This window comes from Aspergillus tanneri (genome assembly GCF_003426965.1).
Source record: "Aspergillus tanneri strain NIH1004 chromosome Unknown AapTan_1_pilon_pilon_pilon, whole genome shotgun sequence".
NCBI lineage: Eukaryota > Fungi > Ascomycota > Eurotiomycetes > Eurotiales > Aspergillaceae > Aspergillus > Aspergillus tanneri.
This window is the reverse complement of record NW_022984628.1, coordinates 2,825,252-2,847,635: the sequence shown is the minus strand read 5'-3', so window position 1 is coordinate 2,847,635 and position 22,384 is coordinate 2,825,252. Positions and strand designations below refer to the sequence as shown.

General features: G+C 46.3%; 7 protein-coding genes across 7 annotated transcripts; 3 read left to right on the top strand and 4 right to left on the bottom strand.

Annotated features, from left to right (window-relative positions):
* Window positions 1-533: 533 nt before the first annotated feature.
* On the top strand, window positions 534-1,165 carry ATNIH1004_002923 (uncharacterized protein; the record flags this gene model as incomplete). Its single annotated transcript, XM_033567607.1, has 4 exons — window positions 534-593; window positions 662-790; window positions 839-1,060; window positions 1,109-1,165. The coding sequence occupies 4 exons, from the start codon at window positions 534-536 to the stop codon at window positions 1,163-1,165; spliced, it is 468 nt and encodes a 155-aa protein (XP_033429602.1).
* A 3,020-nt stretch (window positions 1,166-4,185) lies between these two features.
* On the bottom strand, window positions 4,186-5,470 carry ATNIH1004_002922 (uncharacterized protein; the record flags this gene model as incomplete). Its single annotated transcript, XM_033567606.1, has 10 exons — window positions 4,186-4,246; window positions 4,307-4,394; window positions 4,672-4,688; window positions 4,750-4,812; window positions 4,859-4,913; window positions 4,964-5,000; window positions 5,070-5,112; window positions 5,166-5,211; window positions 5,252-5,332; window positions 5,380-5,470. 10 exons carry the CDS (start codon window positions 5,468-5,470, stop codon window positions 4,186-4,188), a joined length of 582 nt encoding a protein of 193 aa, XP_033429601.1.
* A 783-nt stretch (window positions 5,471-6,253) lies between these two features.
* Window positions 6,254-7,650, top strand: ATNIH1004_002921 (Zn(II)2Cys6 transcription factor domain-containing protein; the record flags this gene model as incomplete). Its single annotated transcript, XM_033567605.1, has 2 exons — window positions 6,254-7,024; window positions 7,096-7,650. 2 exons carry the CDS (start codon window positions 6,254-6,256, stop codon window positions 7,648-7,650), a joined length of 1,326 nt encoding a protein of 441 aa, XP_033429600.1.
* Window positions 7,651-7,804: 154 nt separating this feature from the next.
* ATNIH1004_002920 (class I SAM-dependent methyltransferase) lies at window positions 7,805-8,605 on the top strand (the record flags this gene model as incomplete). The annotated part of the gene is made up of 1 exon (XM_033567604.1): window positions 7,805-8,605. One exon carries the CDS (start codon window positions 7,805-7,807, stop codon window positions 8,603-8,605), a length of 801 nt encoding a protein of 266 aa, XP_033429599.1.
* A 60-nt stretch (window positions 8,606-8,665) lies between these two features.
* Window positions 8,666-9,071, bottom strand: ATNIH1004_002919 (uncharacterized protein; the record flags this gene model as incomplete). Its single annotated transcript, XM_033567603.1, has 4 exons — window positions 8,666-8,753; window positions 8,805-8,891; window positions 8,940-9,004; window positions 9,060-9,071. The coding sequence occupies 4 exons, from the start codon at window positions 9,069-9,071 to the stop codon at window positions 8,666-8,668; spliced, it is 252 nt and encodes an 83-aa protein (XP_033429598.1).
* Window positions 9,072-9,317: 246 nt separating this feature from the next.
* ATNIH1004_002918 (WW domain protein) lies at window positions 9,318-10,160 on the bottom strand (the record flags this gene model as incomplete). Its single annotated transcript, XM_033567602.1, has 2 exons — window positions 9,318-9,400; window positions 9,467-10,160. The coding sequence occupies 2 exons, from the start codon at window positions 10,158-10,160 to the stop codon at window positions 9,318-9,320; spliced, it is 777 nt and encodes a 258-aa protein (XP_033429597.1).
* A 1,452-nt stretch (window positions 10,161-11,612) lies between these two features.
* ATNIH1004_002917 (putative membrane bound cation transporter) lies at window positions 11,613-14,449 on the bottom strand (the record flags this gene model as incomplete). The annotated part of the gene is made up of 10 exons (XM_033567601.1): window positions 11,613-11,691; window positions 11,747-11,912; window positions 11,984-13,184; window positions 13,241-13,318; window positions 13,370-13,441; window positions 13,496-13,603; window positions 13,657-13,672; window positions 13,793-13,976; window positions 14,121-14,228; window positions 14,446-14,449. 10 exons carry the CDS (start codon window positions 14,447-14,449, stop codon window positions 11,613-11,615), a joined length of 2,016 nt encoding a protein of 671 aa, XP_033429596.1.
* Between the last annotated feature and the right edge of the window lie 7,935 nt (window positions 14,450-22,384).

Genomic DNA, 22,384 nt, shown 5'->3' with positions numbered 1-22,384 from the left:
AATACAAGTATTTGTTTATAAAGCCATAGGGTATAGAGCAAACAGAAGCTCAACATGACTTGCCCAGTCCATGGCATTGACTTCTACTTACTACAGTCATCCGTACTGGGCTGGCTGGTAGGAATAGACACATGTGTATATTTCTTTTCTTTTCTTTTTTGAAACTGTTATGCCGCTACATAACTATAGAATGACTAATCCTCCAAACCCCACCAGCCTAATATATTATAGGGCTTGTAGCTCGGCGTGGTCTAAAAAAACCTCGGCGTGGGCTAAAATTCTGCCCCGAGACTCACCGCTCTTTTTAGACCACGCTGAGCTTACGCACTAGGTAAACTCATCATGGCCTAAATGATTAGTCAGTATTCTTAGGCCACGATGAGATTTTCAAAAGATTTTTAGACCACGCTGAGCATATGCACTAGGGCTTAATTACTATAATTGGTAAGGTGTAGCCCTAAGGATATTTTGTACTACACAATACAGAGTATCCACTCTGCATATACTCTGTATAGGTTGACCAAACCACAACAATGGCTGGTACCGAAGTTCGGGAAAGAGTGGTAGAATGGATCAACAATATCCCAATCCAGGTATGTGTATATATGTTTATTATATACTGGGTATATACAAACCCTATACTAATATACCCAATTATCAGAACGAGGTGCAGGAATCTCATAGAGATGATTCTAGTAGTATAATCAGTACTAGGTCTACTCCGTCAGATCCAGGAGATGATATACAGGAACAAGAATCTTTTACACCAATAGTAATGGGCCTACAGCGGGTTAGTGTATATCTAATATATGCATAATATATACTAAGTCTATGTTAGGAAGCAGCTACTTCAGATGGTGTTGTCGTTGCGCGAAATGCCAGTCATAAGATTAAGGTTAAAGAGATTCAAGAACATCTTTTAATACCTGAATATCCAGCAACAGCAGCAGAAGGTATTCTTCATTTTATTCATGACTGCAATCCATTTCCATCCTCAAGGAATCCAAATGATTTCTCTGAGGAAGAAATAAATAATATTTTTACACGGCTTATGTCAAAGGTATGTAGAGTATATATCTGTTCTATACTATACTAATACTTTAAATAGATTCAGTTTGCAAAAACCATACAGGGGCTGCAAAGCTCGTCAAAATGGATCTTCTAAACAAGCTTGATGATAACGGACAACACAAGGCTTGGCATAGATCTTATATATATGGTTCGGTAAAGGCCTGTGAGCGGGTCTATGATCATATGCTAAGTATATCACGGGCATATAACCAGGTTAATCTTGATTTACTTAATAAACAGCGCTTACGTTACGCCGAACCCTTTTATCCTCAAGCAATTGATCAACTAATCAAAAAAAAACTGAAGATGTCTTCTATGCTTTTATGAAATGTTGGTGGCAGGATGGAGGTCCTTGTGAATATCAAGGTATCAAGACATGTGGTGAAACACCACCGGTAATGTTTTATCAAAATCAGGTATGCTTTAGGTACATCTACTACATATATTTAGTATATACTAATTAACCCAGAATCATTTTCTTGGTTGCCCCAAGAATTCAGATATTGAACCTTGGCATTATGCTCATCCAGTTCGACGATTTGCTCAGATTGATAAGACTTATCTTCAAGTTCTTATGGAACATGGAACAGGCCCAAAAATAGAAGAATGTGATTTTATTGCTCAGCCAACATCCCGAAGAAGATGGTGTAGTAAGTATATTTCTAGTTTTATATATCTATATGCTAAGTATAGGATTAATCTAGCTCGAGCACATACTCACCATACCGGCAGGCTTTACATTCCAAAGTGTAAGGTTAAATTTGACTTGTACATTCCAACATCCTGGCAACGGTTTCCTTTCTTAATTTTGATTTGTCGATTAAATCATATTCATTTTCCACCACCTCCAACACGATTACCTAAAGATATTGCAGATGAGGTGGTCCAAATGATCTCCCAGCATAATATCCTTGACCTAACTGCAAGTAAGTATATTTACTCTATATATACAGCATATACTAAGTATCTACTCTATTTAGGACGGTTCATGATCTCTCCACAGTTCACTGATATATATGATCGATTTGGTCCCTCAACACTACGTGTATTACATCAAAGTCTTAATATTCAAGATAGAGTTCAAGCTTTGATCCGAAAACAGAGACTCTTAACTTATCCTGAAGGAACTGATATTGCTGGTATGACAATAGCTACTGCTTTTAGGTATATGCTCAGCTGATACTAGGGGTATTACGTGAATACGCCTTCGACCAATTAAAAGAGGACGACCAGCAATGGATATATGATGTCCATTTCTTTGATCCACGGCATTTTCTTATTATATGCTGTACATATGCTCAGGCGAAGGCGTTTATTAATATCAAGTATATTGAGATGGACCTCTCATTCAAAATAGTTAATGGCAAGACAAATGTCTTCTCAATTTCTGGGTGGAATCCATATGTGCGAAGTATGTATCTAGTATATTTTTTTAATATTGCTCACTAACTTGCAAGTTACTAGGAATCAATACCTTTGCATATGCTTTTCTTAATCTCGAAACACGCGATGCATATGCTGTAATGTTCTCAAAGCTATTTAAGATACTTGGAAATGTGGCTCGCTCACCTATACGGTTTCCCCATATTCAACATGGTGAGAATGAGATCTGGACTATAACTATCGATATGTGTAAGAAGCAAGCACCAGGTATGTAATAAACAGAATATATGCCCGGTATTTGCACCCTGTTAAGTATATTAGGTCTTGGAGATTATTTGCATACGCTAGACACATCCCGAGAGTGGTCTGAGCACCTTCCCTATGTAATCATATTCTGCCAAACTCACTTAAAGCGTAATTTTCGCTTAAAGTATAAGGACCACCCTGCAGAGCACCTACTTAACAGCCTTTTAGAAGCACCGTCCAAACCTGATTTGCTTGAGCGTATGGACTACATATGCAATACATATCCTGAGACTAAATCCTGGCTAGAGGGAAAAGAAACGGCCGTGGATCTTAAGTGCACTGACCCCGGAACAATCAAAGATACAGATTGAACACTGGACATATGCTCGGAAACATACCGGAATTAGTGAAAGTAGTCATTTTCAAGATAATCAAGGTGTTGGCCGGAAACAGTCACTCCTGGCAGCTGTTTTAAAGTAAAGTATATCCAAGGTAGATGCGGAGCATAGTTAATAATATACTAACTATATACTTAGATTGCGAAGGTTTACATTTGAGGCCTTTACTCAGAATAAGATACAGATTAAGGAGGGTATTCCACCTTCATGGAAAATCCAAACGAACGTTCAAAGGCGCACTAAGATTATTCGAAAGCAAAGTATGTTAAACTAAAGGGCTGGAGCCTGTTTAATTTCTCTAGCTAATTACTATATTATCCCTATTGCCCTTATTGTCCCTACTGTCCCTATTGTCCCTATTGTCCCTATTGTCCCTATTGTCCCTATTGTCCCTATTGTCCCTATTGTCCCTATTGTCCCTATTGTCCCTATTGTCCCTATTGTCCCTATTGTCCCTATTGTCCCTATTGCCCTATTGCCCTATTGTCCCTATTGCCCCTATGGTTCAACATGAACAGTGTATATGCTGTTTACATACCAGGCTAATACTATGCATAGATTAACAGCAAAAAAGGCAGCGAACCGCCGGCAGAAGAAGCCACACTTGCCATGGAATCCAGGGAATCCATATGATACACCTCTTCAAAATACAGACGGAGTGGCCATGCAGACACTTTCCTATAGTATCTAGCCTTAACACATCCGTCTTATGCCGGATGTACCTGCAAGTCAACGAACACACCCACTTACACTGTACAGAGTGTTGGTAGATAGGTTATCGAGACCCCTGTTAGATCACCCGCTGTGTATATGCCAAACATAGACCCTTTAGAAGAGCGTTTAAAGGAGCTTGAGGGACTTAAGCGACGAAGAGATATGGTTGAGCGAATTGAGGAGCTTGAGGAAGAGGTAGAGGGGGGGAAAGAAAAAGAAAAAGGGAAACCCCTGCAAGTGCAGAGCATACACCTAGTAGATGTATAGTATGTTAAAAAGCCATTTCAATTCCCTAAACAATGGCTAGACTAGTATTTGCTCTACTTATTCCTAGACTCCATAATTTATCTCTAAAACCAACCGTGCATATGCCCTACGCAGTCTCCGGCACCGACTCGGCAGCATCCTTCTTGGCGCGCGCCGGCTGCTTCCGGCTACCGGTGGCTACAAGTTCTCAGCAGATGCTTAGTATAAGGGGGATGTGCTATACTTACCCTTGTGACCCTTCTTCGGTGGAGCACGCTTGCGCTTGGGGCAGACGGTGGGGTAGGTGGCTCAGAGAGGGTAGTGGGGAGATTTGCGCTGCATATACTCAGTATATTATAAAGAGCTTAGTTTCCAGGGCACATGCCTTGTGACCAGAGACCTTACCCAGCCTCTAGGAAATATTAGCATACGCAGGGAATACGTAGAGTAAATACCCGGATCACATACAGGACGATGGAACTCAGTCCCAAACTGCTAAGCAAAGTCGTCATCTTCCTGGCTAGTGGTTCTTAGTTATATACTATGCATATAATACAGATATGCTCTACTCACGCCAGCTGCTCAAGGAAGTTACAGTAATCCTGAATAATACCGTACATAGGACCCTCACTAGCATACGTTAGCCCTACGCCCAACGTACACATATATATATGCGGAGGGGAGCACATACCCAGGCTCCTTCACGTAACGGGCAGTTCTCCATCCTCTGCTAAGGATCCATCGCTTTAAAGCGCTGTCAATTATTAGCATATGCCAAGAGAAGCTACGTATCCACTAACTTTTCACCCGCAATGCGCTCAGCCTGGGGAATGTTGGTGCGGAAGGGATTAAGAGCTATGAATCCTTAGCATCTGCTAGACCTATACAAGGAATAGACAACTCACTGGCACCGGGATGGGCGTTCCGGATGTGGCGGCGAAGCTATGGAATAGGTAGCATATACCAACGATGTGCTAAAAAAACGCGACCTACAGCAATCTAAGAACGGACGGGCTGGCCACACATTTGGTTGCCATTGACTGCGATGTCGCATCTGCGAGGTTGTCAGCCCATGCTTAGCATGTGCCAGGCATGTTAATTACTTACACCATGCTATTAATACCTGACAGTCTTGAACCAGGAGTTGGGGCATCTGTAAATAATTAGCATATGCTGCACTCTGGGGGCCATACTCTCGTTGTCCGCGGTGGTCACAGGTGTGCTGCGGGGGTCCGGGTGTGGGCGCCAAGTGGGGTTTGGGTTCGGGATGGGACCTGCATATGTTAAGCACATGTTGTGAATATATTAAGTAGATACTCACCGTGGAAGTAACCGTAGTCGGGGTGGGGGTTCACCGCCCCAGCGACCTCTGGATTGTCAAAGTCTTCACGCGAAAGCTGCATTCTCTGCATATTGATGGTATATGCTGAGAACAAGGCCCCTAAAGAACTAAAATCATCAGTGTATTCTGACATGCAAAAAAAGAGAAATTGGGTCACAGATTGGTAGTATATGCACTGGGTATGCAGAAAAGAAAGGGTCACACAAATGGTTGTAATTATATACTCTGGGCATACAGAAAGGAAAGGGGAGAAGGAGAGGTTTCAAGTCTTCCGGTCAAGGTATATACGCGGTATATGCCAAGAAGGGACATGCGATACTTACTCAAGAAGGGGAGTTTAAAGAGAGAAGAAGAGAGAAAGAATGAATGAGAGAAAAAAATTAGGTCTTCTAGTTCCAAAATAAATGCAAACGCGGCCAACATTTTTATTACCCAATTTGGGTGTAGGATCATTCACAGTGTGTTGCAAAATCTGCCTCTATTGTTTGATATAGTGAATATGTTGATTATATATATTGATGATGCAATGAATAATCTCACGCAGTTTAATGTTTTGAGCATATGCTCAGCATATGCACCGACCGGGGACTGACGCTAGGCCAAAAAGGTCAGCGTGGTCAAGCTACGCTGAAGGGATTCAACATGGTCTAAAAGGTACGGAAAATTTAATTTTAGACCACGCTGAGCCCATGCCAAGAAAAGGCTCACCGTGGTCTAAAAAGGCGGTGGCGGAGGTGGCAGAATTTTAGCCCACGCCGAGGTTTTTTTAGACCACGGCGAGCTGGCACCCGTATATTATAAGCCCGAGAGCGTCGGAATTCCGACCCAACACCAAATCTGTCATCACAGCACAATGCGCTCAGCTCCCTACCCAAGACCCACCCCTGCCAAAGACCAACAGCGTCCACCACGCAAAAAAGCCTGCAAAAGCTGTACAAAATCCAAAGTCCGTTGCAATCTTGAGCGACCCGCCTGTTCCCGGTGTAGGTCGCTGGCACGACCCTGCGAATACACAGTTCCTCTGCCGGAAGCGCCAGCGTCTGAGCCAGACCCTTTCTCCCCGGCGGGGATCAACTATGCTGCACCGGGAGGTAGTAATACATCAGGTTATTATCCCAATACATCGGTATTTGATGCTTCACCACTAGATGCAGCAGGGGTGGATATGCCACTTCTGCCGTATAGCACTCCCAGCTCGTGGTCTAGGTCTTCTGGCCAGTCGCGGAGACAGAGACAGGTGTCGAGCGGGCGGAATCAGAATCAGGGGACGGGGCTGGATTTTACGGATGTGGTCCTCGTTCCCAGTGTTAATGCAGAGGATATTCGGGATCGATGGTTACGTCCGTATATCTTGCCGCCTTTGGGAAGGGATGAAGTTCCGAAGGTTTATCATCCGTTTACAGTACAGTATATATCGCGCGTGTTGAGTACGTATCCTCGGTATATGCTGAAGGAAGGTGGGGTTCCGCCGATTATACACAGTGCGCAGAGACATGGGACGGAGATGCCTCGTTCGCTGGCAAATTGTTACAGTCTGGTGAGGATGTGGGAGCAGGCTGTTCCTGGGAGTGAGATGATGGTTATGAATACGGTGGAGCAGGAGATGGAGAGGTTGGCGGAGGAGGTATGGACATTTCGTTCTTCTTTCTTTTCTCTCTCTACGCGTTTAATCATGCTCCAGCTAATATAGACCAGCCTCCTAGCCAGAACGACTACGATTGTCTCGCCGCTTTCCAGGCATACCTCATCTACTCGATCATGATCTACTTCTCCCCATTAAGCAGCACCTCCACCATAACCGACAAAACCATGATCACTCTGATGGAACTGGCCTTCCGCACCGCGCGAAGCGGACTCTTCTGCGCCTCGGAACTCGCCCGCACACGACCAACCTGGGAAGCCTGGATACAGGTGGCTGCCAAACGCCGTTCCATCTTCACCATGTACATGTTCAGCAGTGTATACAACGCCGATCGACTATTACCGAACTTTGTAGCCGATGAATTGAGAGGCGTGTATGCCCCGGGTAACAAAGCATTATGGGAGGCGGGAGATCGCGAATCGTGGGGAAGAGAGTACGATCGATACCTGCTGGACTGGGAGGACGGGCAACTGGAGATCTCCGAGCTGTGGCGGTCGGAACAGACGGGATCAGTGGAGCGCAGGAAACGGATTGAGCGATGGGTGCAGACAGTGGATGAATTCGGGATGATGATGTTTGCTGTTTGTGCACATATCCATGGGTGTTAATTATTCCCGAGGACTGATAGTGTCATGTTCGGAATTCCGGCAGGAACTCCGACACTCTCTGGACAATATAAACCCTCCGCGCCACCTTTTGTCCGAGTAACATGTATTACAACCACACAATCTATTCGAAGGAAGAAACAATAATATTATAAAAATGGCAGTCTACTCAACAGACCATTCCTCCTCCGTCCTCCAAACCCACAGCTGGCGCACCGCCACCAACTCCGCCGCCTATCTCCTCCCACACATCCAACCGCACATGAAGATCCTCGACATCGGGTGCGGACCCGGCAGCATCACGATTGATTTCGCTCGTCTCGTACCCAACGGCCACGTAACTGGGATCGAATATGTTTCTGACCCGTTAGACGAGGCCCACAAACTAGCATCCTCCCAGTGCCTGACCAACGTGGACTTCCAAGTCGGGGATATCCATTCTCTGGAATTCCCAGACAACACCTTCGACATTGTCCACGTGCACCAGGTGTTGCAGCATATTGCGGACCCGGTACAAGCATTGCGTGAGATGCGTCGCGTCGTGAAACCAAATGGGGGGATCGTCGCGGCGCGAGAATCGGCTTCCATGTCGTGGTATCCCGCCAACGATGGGATCTCGAAATGGTTGGATCTCACGCAGAAGGTGGCAGGATTGAAAGGGGGTAATCCGCATCCTGGGCGGAGGATTCATGTCTGGGCGGAGCAGGCGGGGTTTGAGAGGAATAGAATCAAGAAGAGCGCGGGAGCTTGGTGTTTTAGTAGTCCTGAGGAACGGAGATATTGGGGCGGGTCTATGGAGGAGAGGGTGACTTCTTCTGGGTTTGCGGTGATTGCGATGGATGAGGGGTTTACGACGAGGCAGGAGCTGGAAAATATTGCCGGTGGTTGGAGAGAGTTTATTGAAGAGGAAAGTGGGTGGTTTGGGTTGCTACATGGAGAGATTTTATGTTGGAAGTAGATATAGCATGTTTATTTTTGATATATGTTTGCTAGAGAATCGTAAGTAGAATGCAGGTCTCTAAGCTTCTTGATGGACATCAACAATCACTCCCTCAGGAAATTCCTCCTTCAACTGCTCCAACGAAAGAGCATCCGGAACAAAAAACCTAGGCGGCTGTTAGAACCAATAAACAGACATGCCAGGGCAATACACATACGAAGTCGTATGTGTAGGTGGTAAACTCCGAGTTGAAATAAACAGAGTCTGATCAGTAGCTCTTCTCTCTGCAAGTATATCCTTGGTTCTAGCAACATTAGAATAAACTGATAAATGTCCCGTACGTTAGACGTACATCTTTTCTATATTGCTGCCATGCTGTTCGTAGGCATCAAGACCGTCATATTGAATGACTAGTATCTAGCGTGAAATCCATACATTAGCCAGTATCAACAGACAGAGAAGCCGTACTAACATATTTGGGCATCTTGGGCATCTATCATTGACCAAAAGAAAGTAGTAGAGAGTTGCATCTGGGAATGGCGGGGTATTTGTTCTCGGGAGATTACATCATAGTACCAATTCAGAACTTGTTTACTCATTACCAAATACGACCGAATCTACGCACAAGAAAAAGCTGGGATATTCATTGTATGCCGAAACCACAATAGCATGCTAAATAGACAACCCTAAACCAAAGATATTCTTCATGTAGACACAACCGCTATGCTCTTCACCAGTCCTCGGCAGGAGGGGAGTGACATTGGTGCTGTTCCTCCTCCTCCTCTTCGTCCGAGCTGGAACTCGAATCTTTCGCTGCAAACAGTCAGTACCCACTTACGTGTATGGATAAACATCTCAAGGAAGAGAAAAAAAACTTACTGAGTTCGTGCCCCAAAAGAGCACCACCTGCAATACCGAGAGCCGCGCCCGCCGCAGCACCAAGCATCATCTTCTTCTTCTCGGACTTCTTCCGGGCCTCCTCATCGTAGTACCCCTCCTGAGGTGGAGGGGGACCACCGTAGTATCCTCCCTCCTGCTGCGGCGGAGGAGGACCACCGTAGTATCCGCCCGGAGGACCGGCAGGGATAGGGGGACCAGGAGGACCACCAGGAGGCATGTCGCGCGTGCCGGTCGAGTCTTCGAGGGGCACTTCCCACTGCGAGCGGCCGGTGGCGGTCTCCACGAAGAAACCCCGACGGACGTTAGGCTCCCATTCCTCAGTCCAGCCCTGCGGGAGAGGTGGAGGGGGCACCGGGGGAGGACGGGCCGATGGTGGAGGAGAGCTGTAGGGAGGACGAGAGTCGTAGGAGCGTTGAGAATCATAGGGCGGTCGATCGTAGGAGGGTCGATCACCCTCGTATGGGGGCCGTTCGTATGGAGGACGATCGGATGGGGGTCTGTCGTAGGGGGGACGGTCGTAGGGTGGGCGCTGCTCATAAGGGGGACGGTCGCCTTCGTAGGGAGGACGATCGTATGGAGGACGATCGTACGGAGGTCGTTCGTATGGAGGGTGCTGCTGTGGCGGGCCGCCGCCGTAGTAGGGAGGCTGTTGTTGCTCTCCGTAGTAAGCCATGGTTGGAGAGTAGAATAAACAGATAGACAGTTGGATGAACGAGATGAGGGAAATAGGGAGGAGGAAAAAGAGAATAAGGAGCGAAAGCGAAGGATCAGGGAAATGGACCTTTAAATATTATTCATTATCAAACGGAGGAGGGGAAGGGAGGGTCAGGACAGCGTGTGAGTATGACTATGGATACCTAGTGTATTCGACACCAACCCCCTGGGACTCCATACAGATACAATACAAAATAATAATAATCAATTTCCTACGGACTGACAGTCCGTCCACGAAGTTGCTGAGCCCAAAAAGCCATTCGTCGGCCTTGGAAGACCTGACGCTACTGGATTCCCCACTGCGTTATTAGTTGGATGGAGAACTGTCAATAGTCGGGTGGTTTGGCGGAAACTGCAGATCCAGAAGGCATATGGATATGCGAAAATTTAGGCAGATACATTATACAGCTCCTTTAAACGGTTTGTAGGTGGTTTCAAAAGCCATTGATCGAACAACCCGATCAGACTGTGACAGATCAGTTCCTCATTCTGATATCGCTTATAGCCTTATCATCCTGTCAGTGCTTCTGTATCACGGACGGCATAACCGGAATCGACCCTTCCGATGACTTGTCCTCCCCCCACCTCCTTACCCGTCGGTCCTGCTGCTCCGTTGTACTTGTGGGCATAGGGAGGTGATTGCGCCCGCCTAGACTAAGTATAGTAAAGTCAGTATTACTACATATGAAGAAGTGTGTTCGGTATCCATTGTTCCGCTTGGCGCCACAAAAGGGCTGGTGAGTGGGGTGACTTTACACGTGTGAACCAATCGGGAAACCAGGGTGCATAGTTGAGCCACACCGGTGTGTCATTGTGCTACCATTGGTTGCTGAGGACCATCAAGCCTCATTCGGAAAATAACAAGCCACAAATGCCAAGAAACAGGCTGAAAGACCGGCTTGCCTCCATTGATCGATACTCAAAGACAGAAGGCGTCACACGATGTCTGGCGGCCTGAGGTGTTTCCATAACAGGCCCTAGTTGGGGCAGCCACGTGTGTCGCGGCCAATGGCTGTGGCGGTGTCCGTGGTGGCCGAAATGTCCCTCCGAGCTTAGCCACATGACGATTCCGGAACATTCCTAGCACTACGGAGTACAGGTATTGTATGGGCGTAATGAAGGCCTCCACTATCCCGGAAGAAGTCCCCGCACAGAAAACACAACTCTGGGTAAATGTCTCATATTGGCAGGATGATGCGACTCATGAGAGACCATCCAATCTGTATCATTCTATAAAAAGAGGATCCTAGGCAACACAGGGGTAATCCACACTTTCTCGTCCCAGCTGGCCCACTGCAATTAGCCCCAATCTTCAGCCACTTGATCTGCCCTGTTTGCTTATATTCCGTACATCAAAGATCAATATTACAGGGAATAGGAGGTGAACAATGACACCTGGTCTCGGCTCCTCTCAGTAACCATTACCAAAACTACCGACACTACCAACGTCGCTGGACTTATCTGTGGCAGGGTAGAAGAAGGCACCAACTCTGCAAAAAACAATGAGCACTGACACCGAACCCACACGGAGAGGGAGAGACTCACCCAATAATCACATATGCAGCAATTAATAGAGCCCCTTCTAGGTAATTACTACGCCCGTCCAACACCAGGAAATTAACCACGAAGGCGGTGACAAACAGGCAGACAGTCTCGAAGAGAGTGAAGTACAACGTCATTTCCTTATCCATGCACCATCCCAGAATCACCACTAGGGGCGTGACAAAAATTGCTGCCTCTCGTTAGTACTTTTTGTCAATAAAGATCGACCTCAATACTCACCAATTTGGATACTGCTTCCAACCGACACTCCAATAGCTAGATCCATCTTATTCTTGGTAGCCACAGTGACAGCGGTCACATGCTCCGCAGCATTGCCCACTATGGGCAGGATGATCAGACCGATGAAAGCCTCGCTGACGTTCGAACTCTTAATCATTGATGGAATAGCATCCACCAGGAATTCCGCACATACTGCCACAAGCCCCGTTGACAAGAGAAGCATGACCACGGCAGCAGTACGCGACATGTCCGGCTCATGGGACGGAGGGGGGACTTCAGCGGTTGTGGGATGGACCGCAGTGGGCATACGGGCTGCACCTCGGGCAAATTGAACGGCATTTCCAACAGGAGGGGGCCTGTTCATTTGATTCATCTTGCTTGGGAGAGAATTAGAGCGCCGAAGTCCGTTGAAGTTGCCTGAGGAGCCGACCGGTGCAGTATTGTTGGTAGTCACTGTGGTAGAGAAAACCGTGTTCGAGAGTAAGGATGGCATAATCGGGCGAAATGGTGATCGTCTCTTGGGAATTTCAGATGCATCCTGAAAGACAACATGGGATTCACAACAATCAGGCGGTGCCGATAAAGCATTCAACTTTGGTCGCGTAGAAACTGGAGTAGTGGCAACTATAGCGGCTTCCTTTTCCTGCTCCTGGGTCATCTTGGGCTTCTTGTTTGCTTTACTTCGGCGCTTCTTCGCCTTGGAGTCTCGCCTGGAGACCTTTTTGCGACCAACATCTCGACCGAAGTCTCTCGACTGTGGCACATTGAATCGATGTGTGTCGTTATCTGCGTCATATCGGCTGTCATCTGGCGGGCTTGTGGCATGATACCACTGGTCCTCGGGGTGACTGGGTATCGACTCAACGATAGACCCGACTGTGTCGCTTACGCCGGCGCTGGGCGCTTCAGAAACGGACTTCTTGCGCAATGATCCAGAATCCTTGGAGCTGGTGCTCGATTTCCGATATCTTCGGGATTTCATTGCTCTCTTGATGCGTTTGGCTGTCGACCATGACGTGGTAGTATCGACTGATTCATTGTCGGATGAACTACTAGACGAGTCCGACGAAGGGTTCATAAACTCAGCCAGTACACCCGGGTGGGATTCTTCGTCAATAATTTGCTGTGGAATGCTGGCGTATAGATACGAATGGGACTTCAGCTGGAACACGATGTACAGGATGTACACAAGAAGCAAAACCTATTATAAGAGAATGAGGGAGGTTGTTTATCGACAGTGTCCGAATAAATGCTTACCACACTTGTTCCACGACTGACTTTAAGGGTGTATTTATCGGCGGAAGAGTTGTCTGACCAGGAGGCGTGGAAGGCCGTCTATACGCACGGTTAGACACAGCAGTTGATGACGGATACTTTGGCACTAACCGGGAGGAGCAAGCTCATAACGCTCAAACTGAGGAGACAGGCACTCATTTGAGTGACAGTGCTGTTATAGATCTATACAAGGTTAGAAAGACGGAAAGGGCGCTATTATACCCTAAAAGCCTGTACCTGTTCCTGGAAGCGTAGGCCACCCAAGAGAAATGCCATTCCCAAAATGAGAAGTAGATTTGCCAGGATGGACCCGAGCAGGGATGCCTGAACAATTCGAATTTGATTCTGCGTATATTAGATACTGAATAATGAGCAAGATAGTACAATATAATGCTCACCTTGACAAGGGCGATGCTGGGTTCAACCAGAAAAGTTAGCCCAGTATATAAGAATATCGATCAAACGACACTTACATACTATTTGAACAGGTTAACTTGATATGACCATTCTATTAGACAAACAAGGCAGACTCACAAAATGATCAACTCCACTGCGTTTCCAAAAGTAACATTAATCAATGCCCCAACCGTATCGCCTAGCCGGTTAGCGACACATTCGGTGGCATGGCTCAACAGTCCCGCCAGGGGGATAATGGCGATCGCATTCATGGCAAAGATCAGGTCAGGGTTCAGACCTGCAGACTTGACCGCAATACCCACTGGCACAAACACCAGCAAGGTGTTGACCCAGCTGTGACAAAGGGCCGTTTTGGTATGCCTGCAAAAAAGGATGCTGCCCTTTTTTATCTGGATCAATAATTCCGGACTGGAGGTTTCTCCTTTTTCAGTGTTGGCCTGCGGACATGCCGGCCCCTGATTATCCCCGTTCACTTCACCATTTTGTGATGGAGACCTCGTGGCCTCCTTGTCTGGGGGTTTATCATCGTGCTCGCCAGAAGGGGTAGAGGTTGCTGTACTGCCATTAGACGCGTGAGCTTTCGCCCACGAACGGATCCGGTCTAAATGGAAAGAAAGGAAAGGTATCAGTTAGCCAACAGGATATTTAGATGCAGCCGCGTAGCTTTATGTTTCACCTTGCTGGGAGAAGAGGGAGAGGACGGGCATGGGGATAGATAGTGTGGGGAGGGAGTCCATGAAGGGAAGGCAGGCAGAGGATCAAGTACATACGCATGTATTTCAGAACCAAAAACGGAGGGTATCTATGGGACGGGAGATAAGTCGACCCCGGACAATGAAATGTATACGTTACGGACGAAGAAGCAGGTCAAGCTTCGGAGATAGACTGAGGCTGGATATGGTAGCGACTTAGGCGATATATAACGGCCCTTGGCAAGACCTTATACCCGTGATGTTGCCAAGACGCCGTCGATCATCCCGCCTTCAAAGGGCTGGATCCATGGTCAGCATTGTCTGAACTCCGCTTAGCTTTCTGCAGTGGACCGGTTATGACTCCTACAATCTGCGCCACGTCTTTTATTATCAATCACTTTCTATGCCTCCTGTATGGTCATATGATCATATCTTTACAACCATCGATGCTTTATTGACCCAAAGTCCCCAGCTCTCCTCCTACCCCTAGTATTTCCCCTGTAGCGCCCCTTTTAGATGTTACCGGTAGATCTATTCCTATTAAATACCACCAAAACTGTACAGGGTACGACGCATACTAAACACTACACATTTTGCAAGATGGTTCATCCATTCTTCCAAGTAAGGAGGCGTCTATTATTGGTTGGACGGAGACACAGCGCTATGGAGTTGTGTACATATTTTCTCGTTCTTATCAACCTAAAAATAAGGCAGATGTGGACCAATGACGCCTCACTTTTGCACCGTCGATCCTATGTCAGGGGCTGTGTAGTGGTTGCTCCTGCTCGGCTCCGATATCCCATCTCCGAACTGGCGGTCCTCGTCGAAATTCCTGCCAGCGGAGCAAATATGTTAATCTATGATCTCACATCAGATGGAAGGTTCCAGTACTCTGATATATCCACTGCTGATCAGTTCCTCTCGTTGTCTTCGTGTCATGGCAATCGATCTGGACCAGACGCCCTCAGTACGGAGCAGTCAGGTCGGATCGCCGCACTAGCGGTTACGCTGTCAGCGGAGGGGTGAGCCTTAGTCATACTCAAGGAAGTGCCTGATTCGACTCATGAGAAGTCAATCCTTATAAAGGGTTGAGACCCTTACTCATGATGAGGTAACACAACCGTCTGAAGATTCCATCATTCCTGAGCTTGCGCCACTACTTCTCCCTTTCTGCGGCATGTTTGATGGATGTCGATCGAGATTGGCTGATGCCATAATCGGGGTTGCCTATCACCAAGTTGGTCGCAAAGATCGCCAGTTATGGTGTCGTACTACGGTCATGATTTGGAATTCACAGAATGTGCATTTCCCCTACTTCCAGATGCCACAAACTCTCTAAATCCTTGGGGTTCGAATACTGCTAGTTTTTGAACTTAGAGCGGCAAAGACTTCATCCGGACTGCGCTCAATAGACACATCAGAGGCATCGACAGGATTTCAGCCCAAACGATAATAGGGGAAGTATACTTACGCTACCGTCTCCTCTGCAAAACTATTTGAATACGCCGTATAGTTGTATATCCTGTCCATCATATGGTCACGTGCTGATACTCCAGCTACTCCTGCATAAACGCTATACTATTCCTATTTAGGATGTTATGACCTACGAAGCAGAGATGGAAATGTTGCCAAATCGATTCTATTTGGTGCTTGTAACGAAAATATTAAGTATAGGGAAAGGGAGGAAGAGGAGCATAGACGGTGTAGTAGATATCGTCACATTCTGGTGTGCTGTCTCTGCAACCGAGCAGAGCAAATAAATAAATAATGCAAAACGACTCCGCGTCGACCCTCACAGTAAGCACCCCTTCGAAAAATGGCTGTCCTCAGCCATTGGCAGGGAGTGCTGAATTATCGTCGATGTGGTCTAGAAGAAAGTTGTCGTTTTCTACAGCGCGTAACCATTCCTGCAGGCGTTTGGGAGGACCAAATGCAGCCTAGAGGAGTTCATGGAAGTCACGTAGTTTCTGCTGTGGCGAATACGGGAAGTTACGGGCAGAATACCACTGAGTACCAACATTGTGACCAACCCAGTTAACCCGATAGTGAAGCTCCTTGCGATATAATCAGGATGCAAGTATTGTTTCAACCTCCCATTCCTGGTGGCCATCAACTTCAATCAGTAGAGAAGGGTCAGTGATCTGTCCAGGGAGCGGCGGAACTGTGGGCGCATGACGGAGTTTATCTGGTGGAAAAATATGATGAACCTTAATACTAGATGGTAGCTCCAACCGGTAGGCATGTCCAATCCTCGCTAGGATTCTGTATGGATCAGCCCATTGATCACTCAATTTTCGACTAGGTTGACCAAGATTCCAGTCTTTCATTGTTGTTACCATAACCTGATCGTCAACATCAAATCAACAGGCCGGTGGGTGTTTATCTGTCTGGACCTTCATACATCGCTGTGCCGCTTCGATCTCTTCTTGAGCAAAGTTCCAAACTTCCTCTTTTCGCTGAACCAGAGCACGCGCTTCCCCTCGTTTAATGGGATGGTCTCGAGGTGCTGTAGGGGTATCCCAGTCAAACGACATGCGCGGTTCGTAGCCACGCTCGATCATAAATGGGGACATGTTGGTGGACTCATGAGGTAGGATCCCATATGCAAAGTTCATTAAGGAATTGATGCGGTCAATTCGGCAATCAACACTCATAATGAGGTCTTTCTATGCCCGTGGCTTGGGCATCGGCTCTCGCCCAATGGGCTTCTCGGAATTGGGCCTCTTTCTCTTTCACATTCTGTATAGCTTAATCGCAAATAGAAGGTTATAAAGAAGATATTGTTTTTAATGGAGTGGCCCAGCTCAGCATATGCCCCATCAGGATGAGTCGTATTGGCGTCGCGAAGTATATGTTAGGAAGAACGACTGTCGATCTAGTCCCAAGGCCAATTCTGAAACTGGTCGTCCTTTTTGACAGTAGAGGACACGAAAGACCCATGCAACACAGAGGCGAACATTGGCTGGTGGGAGGGCGCTATTATTTCACGCTTTGCTTGGACCTGATGATATATAATACGACCGGAGAATAGTGCTTTTCGTCTCCTCTAAACCGCCCCCTGTCAATTTGACATGTTATAGCCTTAGGTCAACTTTTCTTCTGCCAACCTAGCAATGAGACCGCGAGGTTGAGCCATGGAGGCAAAACCCCGGTCGCGAATTTGTTCATTCCTATCAATATCCGCTTCTGTGTTTAATAATGCAGAACGCTCTGCCTTCTGAGATTCAATGAAGGCATTTAGCACCACTACCCTAAGTCGTAGTTTTTGTCCTCTTAAAATTGTAAAGCTTGTTTAATATAGCCCTCGAATAAGAACCGGCATTGCGGCAGGACCCTGTATAGGTGCATGCAGTTCACCGTAGCACCGAAAGTATGGCGGACGTTGCTATTAGAATATGGTGGTGCTTGGGCAGAGGAATATCGCAAGTAGTCAGGCTTCGTAGAGTTTGTTCGTGATCTAAATAATGAGAGCCAAGCCTAGATAAAAAGGATACCTTTCGTCATATACTGAAAGAAGTGTATATTCGCAGGTCCGAATGTATACAGTTCTCCTCCTTTCTTGGCTTCTGGCGACTGCTGCTTTCAAGCAGATTCCTTTTGAGTTGGGCCTCAAGCTCGATGGAAGGAAGAGCGCGGGTGAGCAAAGTTGGCAGTCATGACGGCTTAGAGGTGGCGCTCCCGCTAACAACTTTGGCAGGAGTTATGTGTATGCTTCCTCCCTAGGGTCCTCCATCATATTGTCAACAAAGCTGCTAGCCACGGATACCATGTTCACGCTGGCGGCCCTAACATGCCCAGTACCCAGGATGATTGGTGGGTCACATTGAGCGCACAGAGACTCCGGTTGTGGACAGAAAGCAGTGTCCTTAAAAAGGAACCATATACACACGTATAGTGTCTTTCTCAAGAAGTCGACCGTAGCCGTAGCCATTGAAGACGGTGGAAATTCCAAACTTGGCAAGTTGTTTGATGGAGACGAAATCATTGGCGAGTCCCGAATTGACAGAGCTTTCAGGTTATCCTGGGAGGGCATCTCTTGAACTCCAGACGCAGCGAAGAGAGGTCCTAGAATGTGGCGATTGTTTTAAAATCCTCCAGTGTATCTCCTTCTTTCTTCAAACCTGTGACAATTTCGGTGCTAATTCTCAAAACCAAGTGCCGGCCGGGTATTTGGGAGTTTAGGGACCCAATATTGTTATTGTCGAGGGCGTCTGGATTCACCAACTCGATAATAACGTCGCCATGCCCTAGTGGGTTCCACCACCCGAAGCTTTATGAAATTGCTGGAACAGCTGGAACAATTGGGAACAGTGCCTGGTTGTTTGAGACAGGGAGGATGAGTGGGACGATGGATTCGTATTTCAGAAGCAAAGTATTGGAGAGCTCTCATGTGGCCAGTCAAGGCAAAACGACCCTCCTGGGCAGGACGAGAGGACGGCGGTAACGAACCTTGCGGAGAGCGGGGGGAAAGGAGGCTTCCACATTGAAGATATTGAGTGTGTCGGGGACCGGGGGACGGTATCAACCTGCCAGTCGGTCACTTCCTCCACAACATCATCTTCGACAGTAGGATCCGTAACAATAATTCGTCCACTCGAACGATTCAGTAGGAGTCCCCCTGGTGGTGCCATGTAACGGCCTGTTCTCGGTAGAAGGCCAGGGTTGGTGTCAGCTGTAAACTGTGCAAGAAATAATAGATCAGCAAATTGTTGAGAATCAGGAGATATGGCTACAAACCTCTGAATTGGCCAGAAATCGATACGATAGCATCCAAGCTTGACGGTTGATGTTCAGAGAAATAAGTATTGTATGAGAAAGCGGTAATCCTGATAATAGATAAATTGGAGGGCAGGACCATTGAACCGGAGGATACGCAATAGATTGGGATAGATAAACAAGGTAGAAGGCGAGTCAAGAGGATAAAATGGGACTGAGCAAAAATAATTTTGAAGAAGCAGCAGTGATCAACCAGAATCGAGTGCCATGGCCACATTGAACGGCAATATGGAACGTGTGTATGCAGATTAGGGATGGTGCGAAATTTAATCCCCATCTCCTCGCCGTCCCAGTCAGGCGGAAGCTGGTGGATGCCGGCCGTCATCATTGGGGAAGAGCAGGATGGACCGGTATGAGACACCAGGAGGCATTTTGACTCCCTCTGAGGAGTGAACCCGTGAAGATAGTAGGCTCTGTATCATTGGCGATCTTGGAACTTGTCTAAGACACTCTTCTGCCTCAGTATAGTGAGCCAATTTGTTATACCTCGCCCTAGAAGGGGGTATGGTCACTCCTTGATAGTACATACATAAAGTGAAAGTGTCATCAAGCGACAAAGGGACAGGGCGATCTAGATATCTCGCTTCACACTTATATGCAGGATATTCCATTGGATGCCTTGTATCTGGAAGGAAGAAAATCCCAGAGGAGAAGAGGAATAAATGTAAAGTTTTTTACGCGGTGTTCTCGTCCTGAATAAAGGCCACAAAAAGTTCTCATAAATAATGGATGAAGACAGACGAGAAATTGTAATATCTTTCTGCGAATGCGTTCCAGCCAAATAGTCCAGGTGGCTGGAGAATAAGGGCTAAAGCATCCTATGTAGGATTCGGCGGAGGAATGGGAGGTAATGGAGTGTTCGTAGAACCTTCATCTTGATAATTAGCAGTACTGAGTGTATCAATATTCGAGATACATTCGTCGAATGTTATAGTTTCTTTACCGAAACAAGAGTTCATGTATGCGGTATGGAAAGTCTCCCAAACTTAAATTAATTTGCAAAAAAAGTGTATCTTCACGGATTCAGGTATAGTTTCGTTCTGCTTCAGACTCGAGGCGAATTTATTCAGAGAAGCCGACGTGTTGATATAGTATTGTAATCTTATATATATTTGTCCCAAGGATATATTCAAGAGGAGTCTGTGTCGTTCAGACATGCGAGGCTCTTTCGACTATCCATCCCAGATACTGTATTAGCACATCGGTGTCATCATGCAGAGTCTAATTACGAGGTATGGATTTCTTCTCTGTAGGCAGTGTGGACTAGATATTTCACTCACCTATTCACTTGGTCCGGAAATGCCAGTCTCCGATGGCAAGACCAGACTTGGAAATGATATCTTCTCTTGTTGAGGATTACAATCAAACCGGGAAGATATGGAAGCTGACTGCCTTCATAGTGTAAATACCCATCTCACAGGTAGGCGATTAGAGCCCAATGTCGCGGGTGATCGTTATGTTCATGTCAGACAGAGGTGAGGTATGAGGCGAGTGTAGTATAGAGGTAGAGGGTATGTTAGAGTATATATGTATTTGAGCGAACGGTGATAAGGAGAAAGGAGGGAGAGGAATGGAAAGATTGGGAGGGAGTATTTATCTCGTGGGTGTCAAGTGACTAAACAGTCTGGGATGAAAATCAAAGTAAAAGGTAGCAAATCCCACATCAAACATCTCAGTGGCAATTCACCAGGATGCAATCACCTATTTACCAAATAGACCAAGCATGAGTGACAACGCTAAATACAGACAAACGGGGAGATCAACAAGTATCCACTTATTACCCATTTATTGAATTTTAATCTCTTTACTATTTAGCTATTATTCACGCTGAAAATCTGTACTTTAATGCTGTAGGTATTTTATAGTGTCTCCTTAGATATATCTCTAATAAGACAAGGGAATAAAAGCTCTAATTAAAGCATTCAGAGCATAAAATTTTCAGATTCCTGCGGCGTTTGTCAATGTATAGGCAGCAACACAATAATACCATTCGACCAAATAGCATATCTCTGGACAAAGGTTAAAATAAAGACAAAAATAGAATAAAAATAAAGATAATGGTTGGAAAGAAACAAAGCCCAATGATCCACAACACATCCATCATTTACCCTCGCTGCATGCGCTATCTTCAAGATTCGGATCGCAGCAGTAATGGAAGTGAGGCGTGGGCCAAAAGAAACCCAAAGGAAATGAAAGGAAACGGTGCCAGTTTTGGTTGTCTGCTGATCTCCGTTCAGGCAAGCATTGTCGGGGAATCTTGACCAATCAGATGCTGATGTTGAAGGTCTATGATATGTCTGGTTGGTATTTAAATAGCCATTTAGCGTTGTTATTCTGGCCACTATTTATTTAAGAATTCTATATTTCGCTGACCCATATAAAGAGAAGGAAAAGGAAGCATAAAAAAATAGATGATGACGTAGAATACAGGATATATATGTACAACAAAGAAAGGAGTGATTATCTCTTAATCGTAATTCCTAATCGTATCAATCATGGCATCATGCACTGTACACTCCATATTGTACAAGCTACCTATTGATCATTAGTTCTCCGTCAGACACGAGTGGATACAAACATTATATCGAACCTTGTGGCTTTCGGTTTCTAATAATAACAACAAGTTCAATTTTCATTCGTCGTTGGTTTCCTCAGTCGTGGATAGTAGATTAAGAAAAAGACGACGACAGCTAACAGCACAATTAATGTGGGCAGGAACATGAATGTGAAGAGAAATAGGCTCAGCCCGAAGGCTGCATTTTGACCTGGAAAGAATCGACCGGCCACGGATTCCAGAGTAAACGATAGCATTGGTGGCTAAGAATAGTAGGATTGGATGTGAAGGATAGAAAATGTGACTCTGGACTAAATAGGGGCAGCTGGAGGCTTTGTATGAGCAGTAAAATTGGATTATGCAGGATGTAGGATGTTTCAGGAATTGGTAGACGGTCCGATATTAATTGGCGCTGCTGCATACAATCATACAGGCCTACATATCAATTGATGAAGGGATGGGATTGATAAGGATTCTCTAGAGTGCTCAGTACTCGGCTAGACGGCGATGTGGAGTGACGAAGGTACTTCGAATATTCGGAAACTACGGTAGGCATCTGAATTCTTCTCTTGTTCGTTATCAGCGCGTCAAACGAATCTTGAGAACGCAACAGGCAGTGGATCCGTAGCGATGAATACCTCGGAAGCTACTCTGTACCGCCGGTAGAGAGACGAAGGTAATCATTAA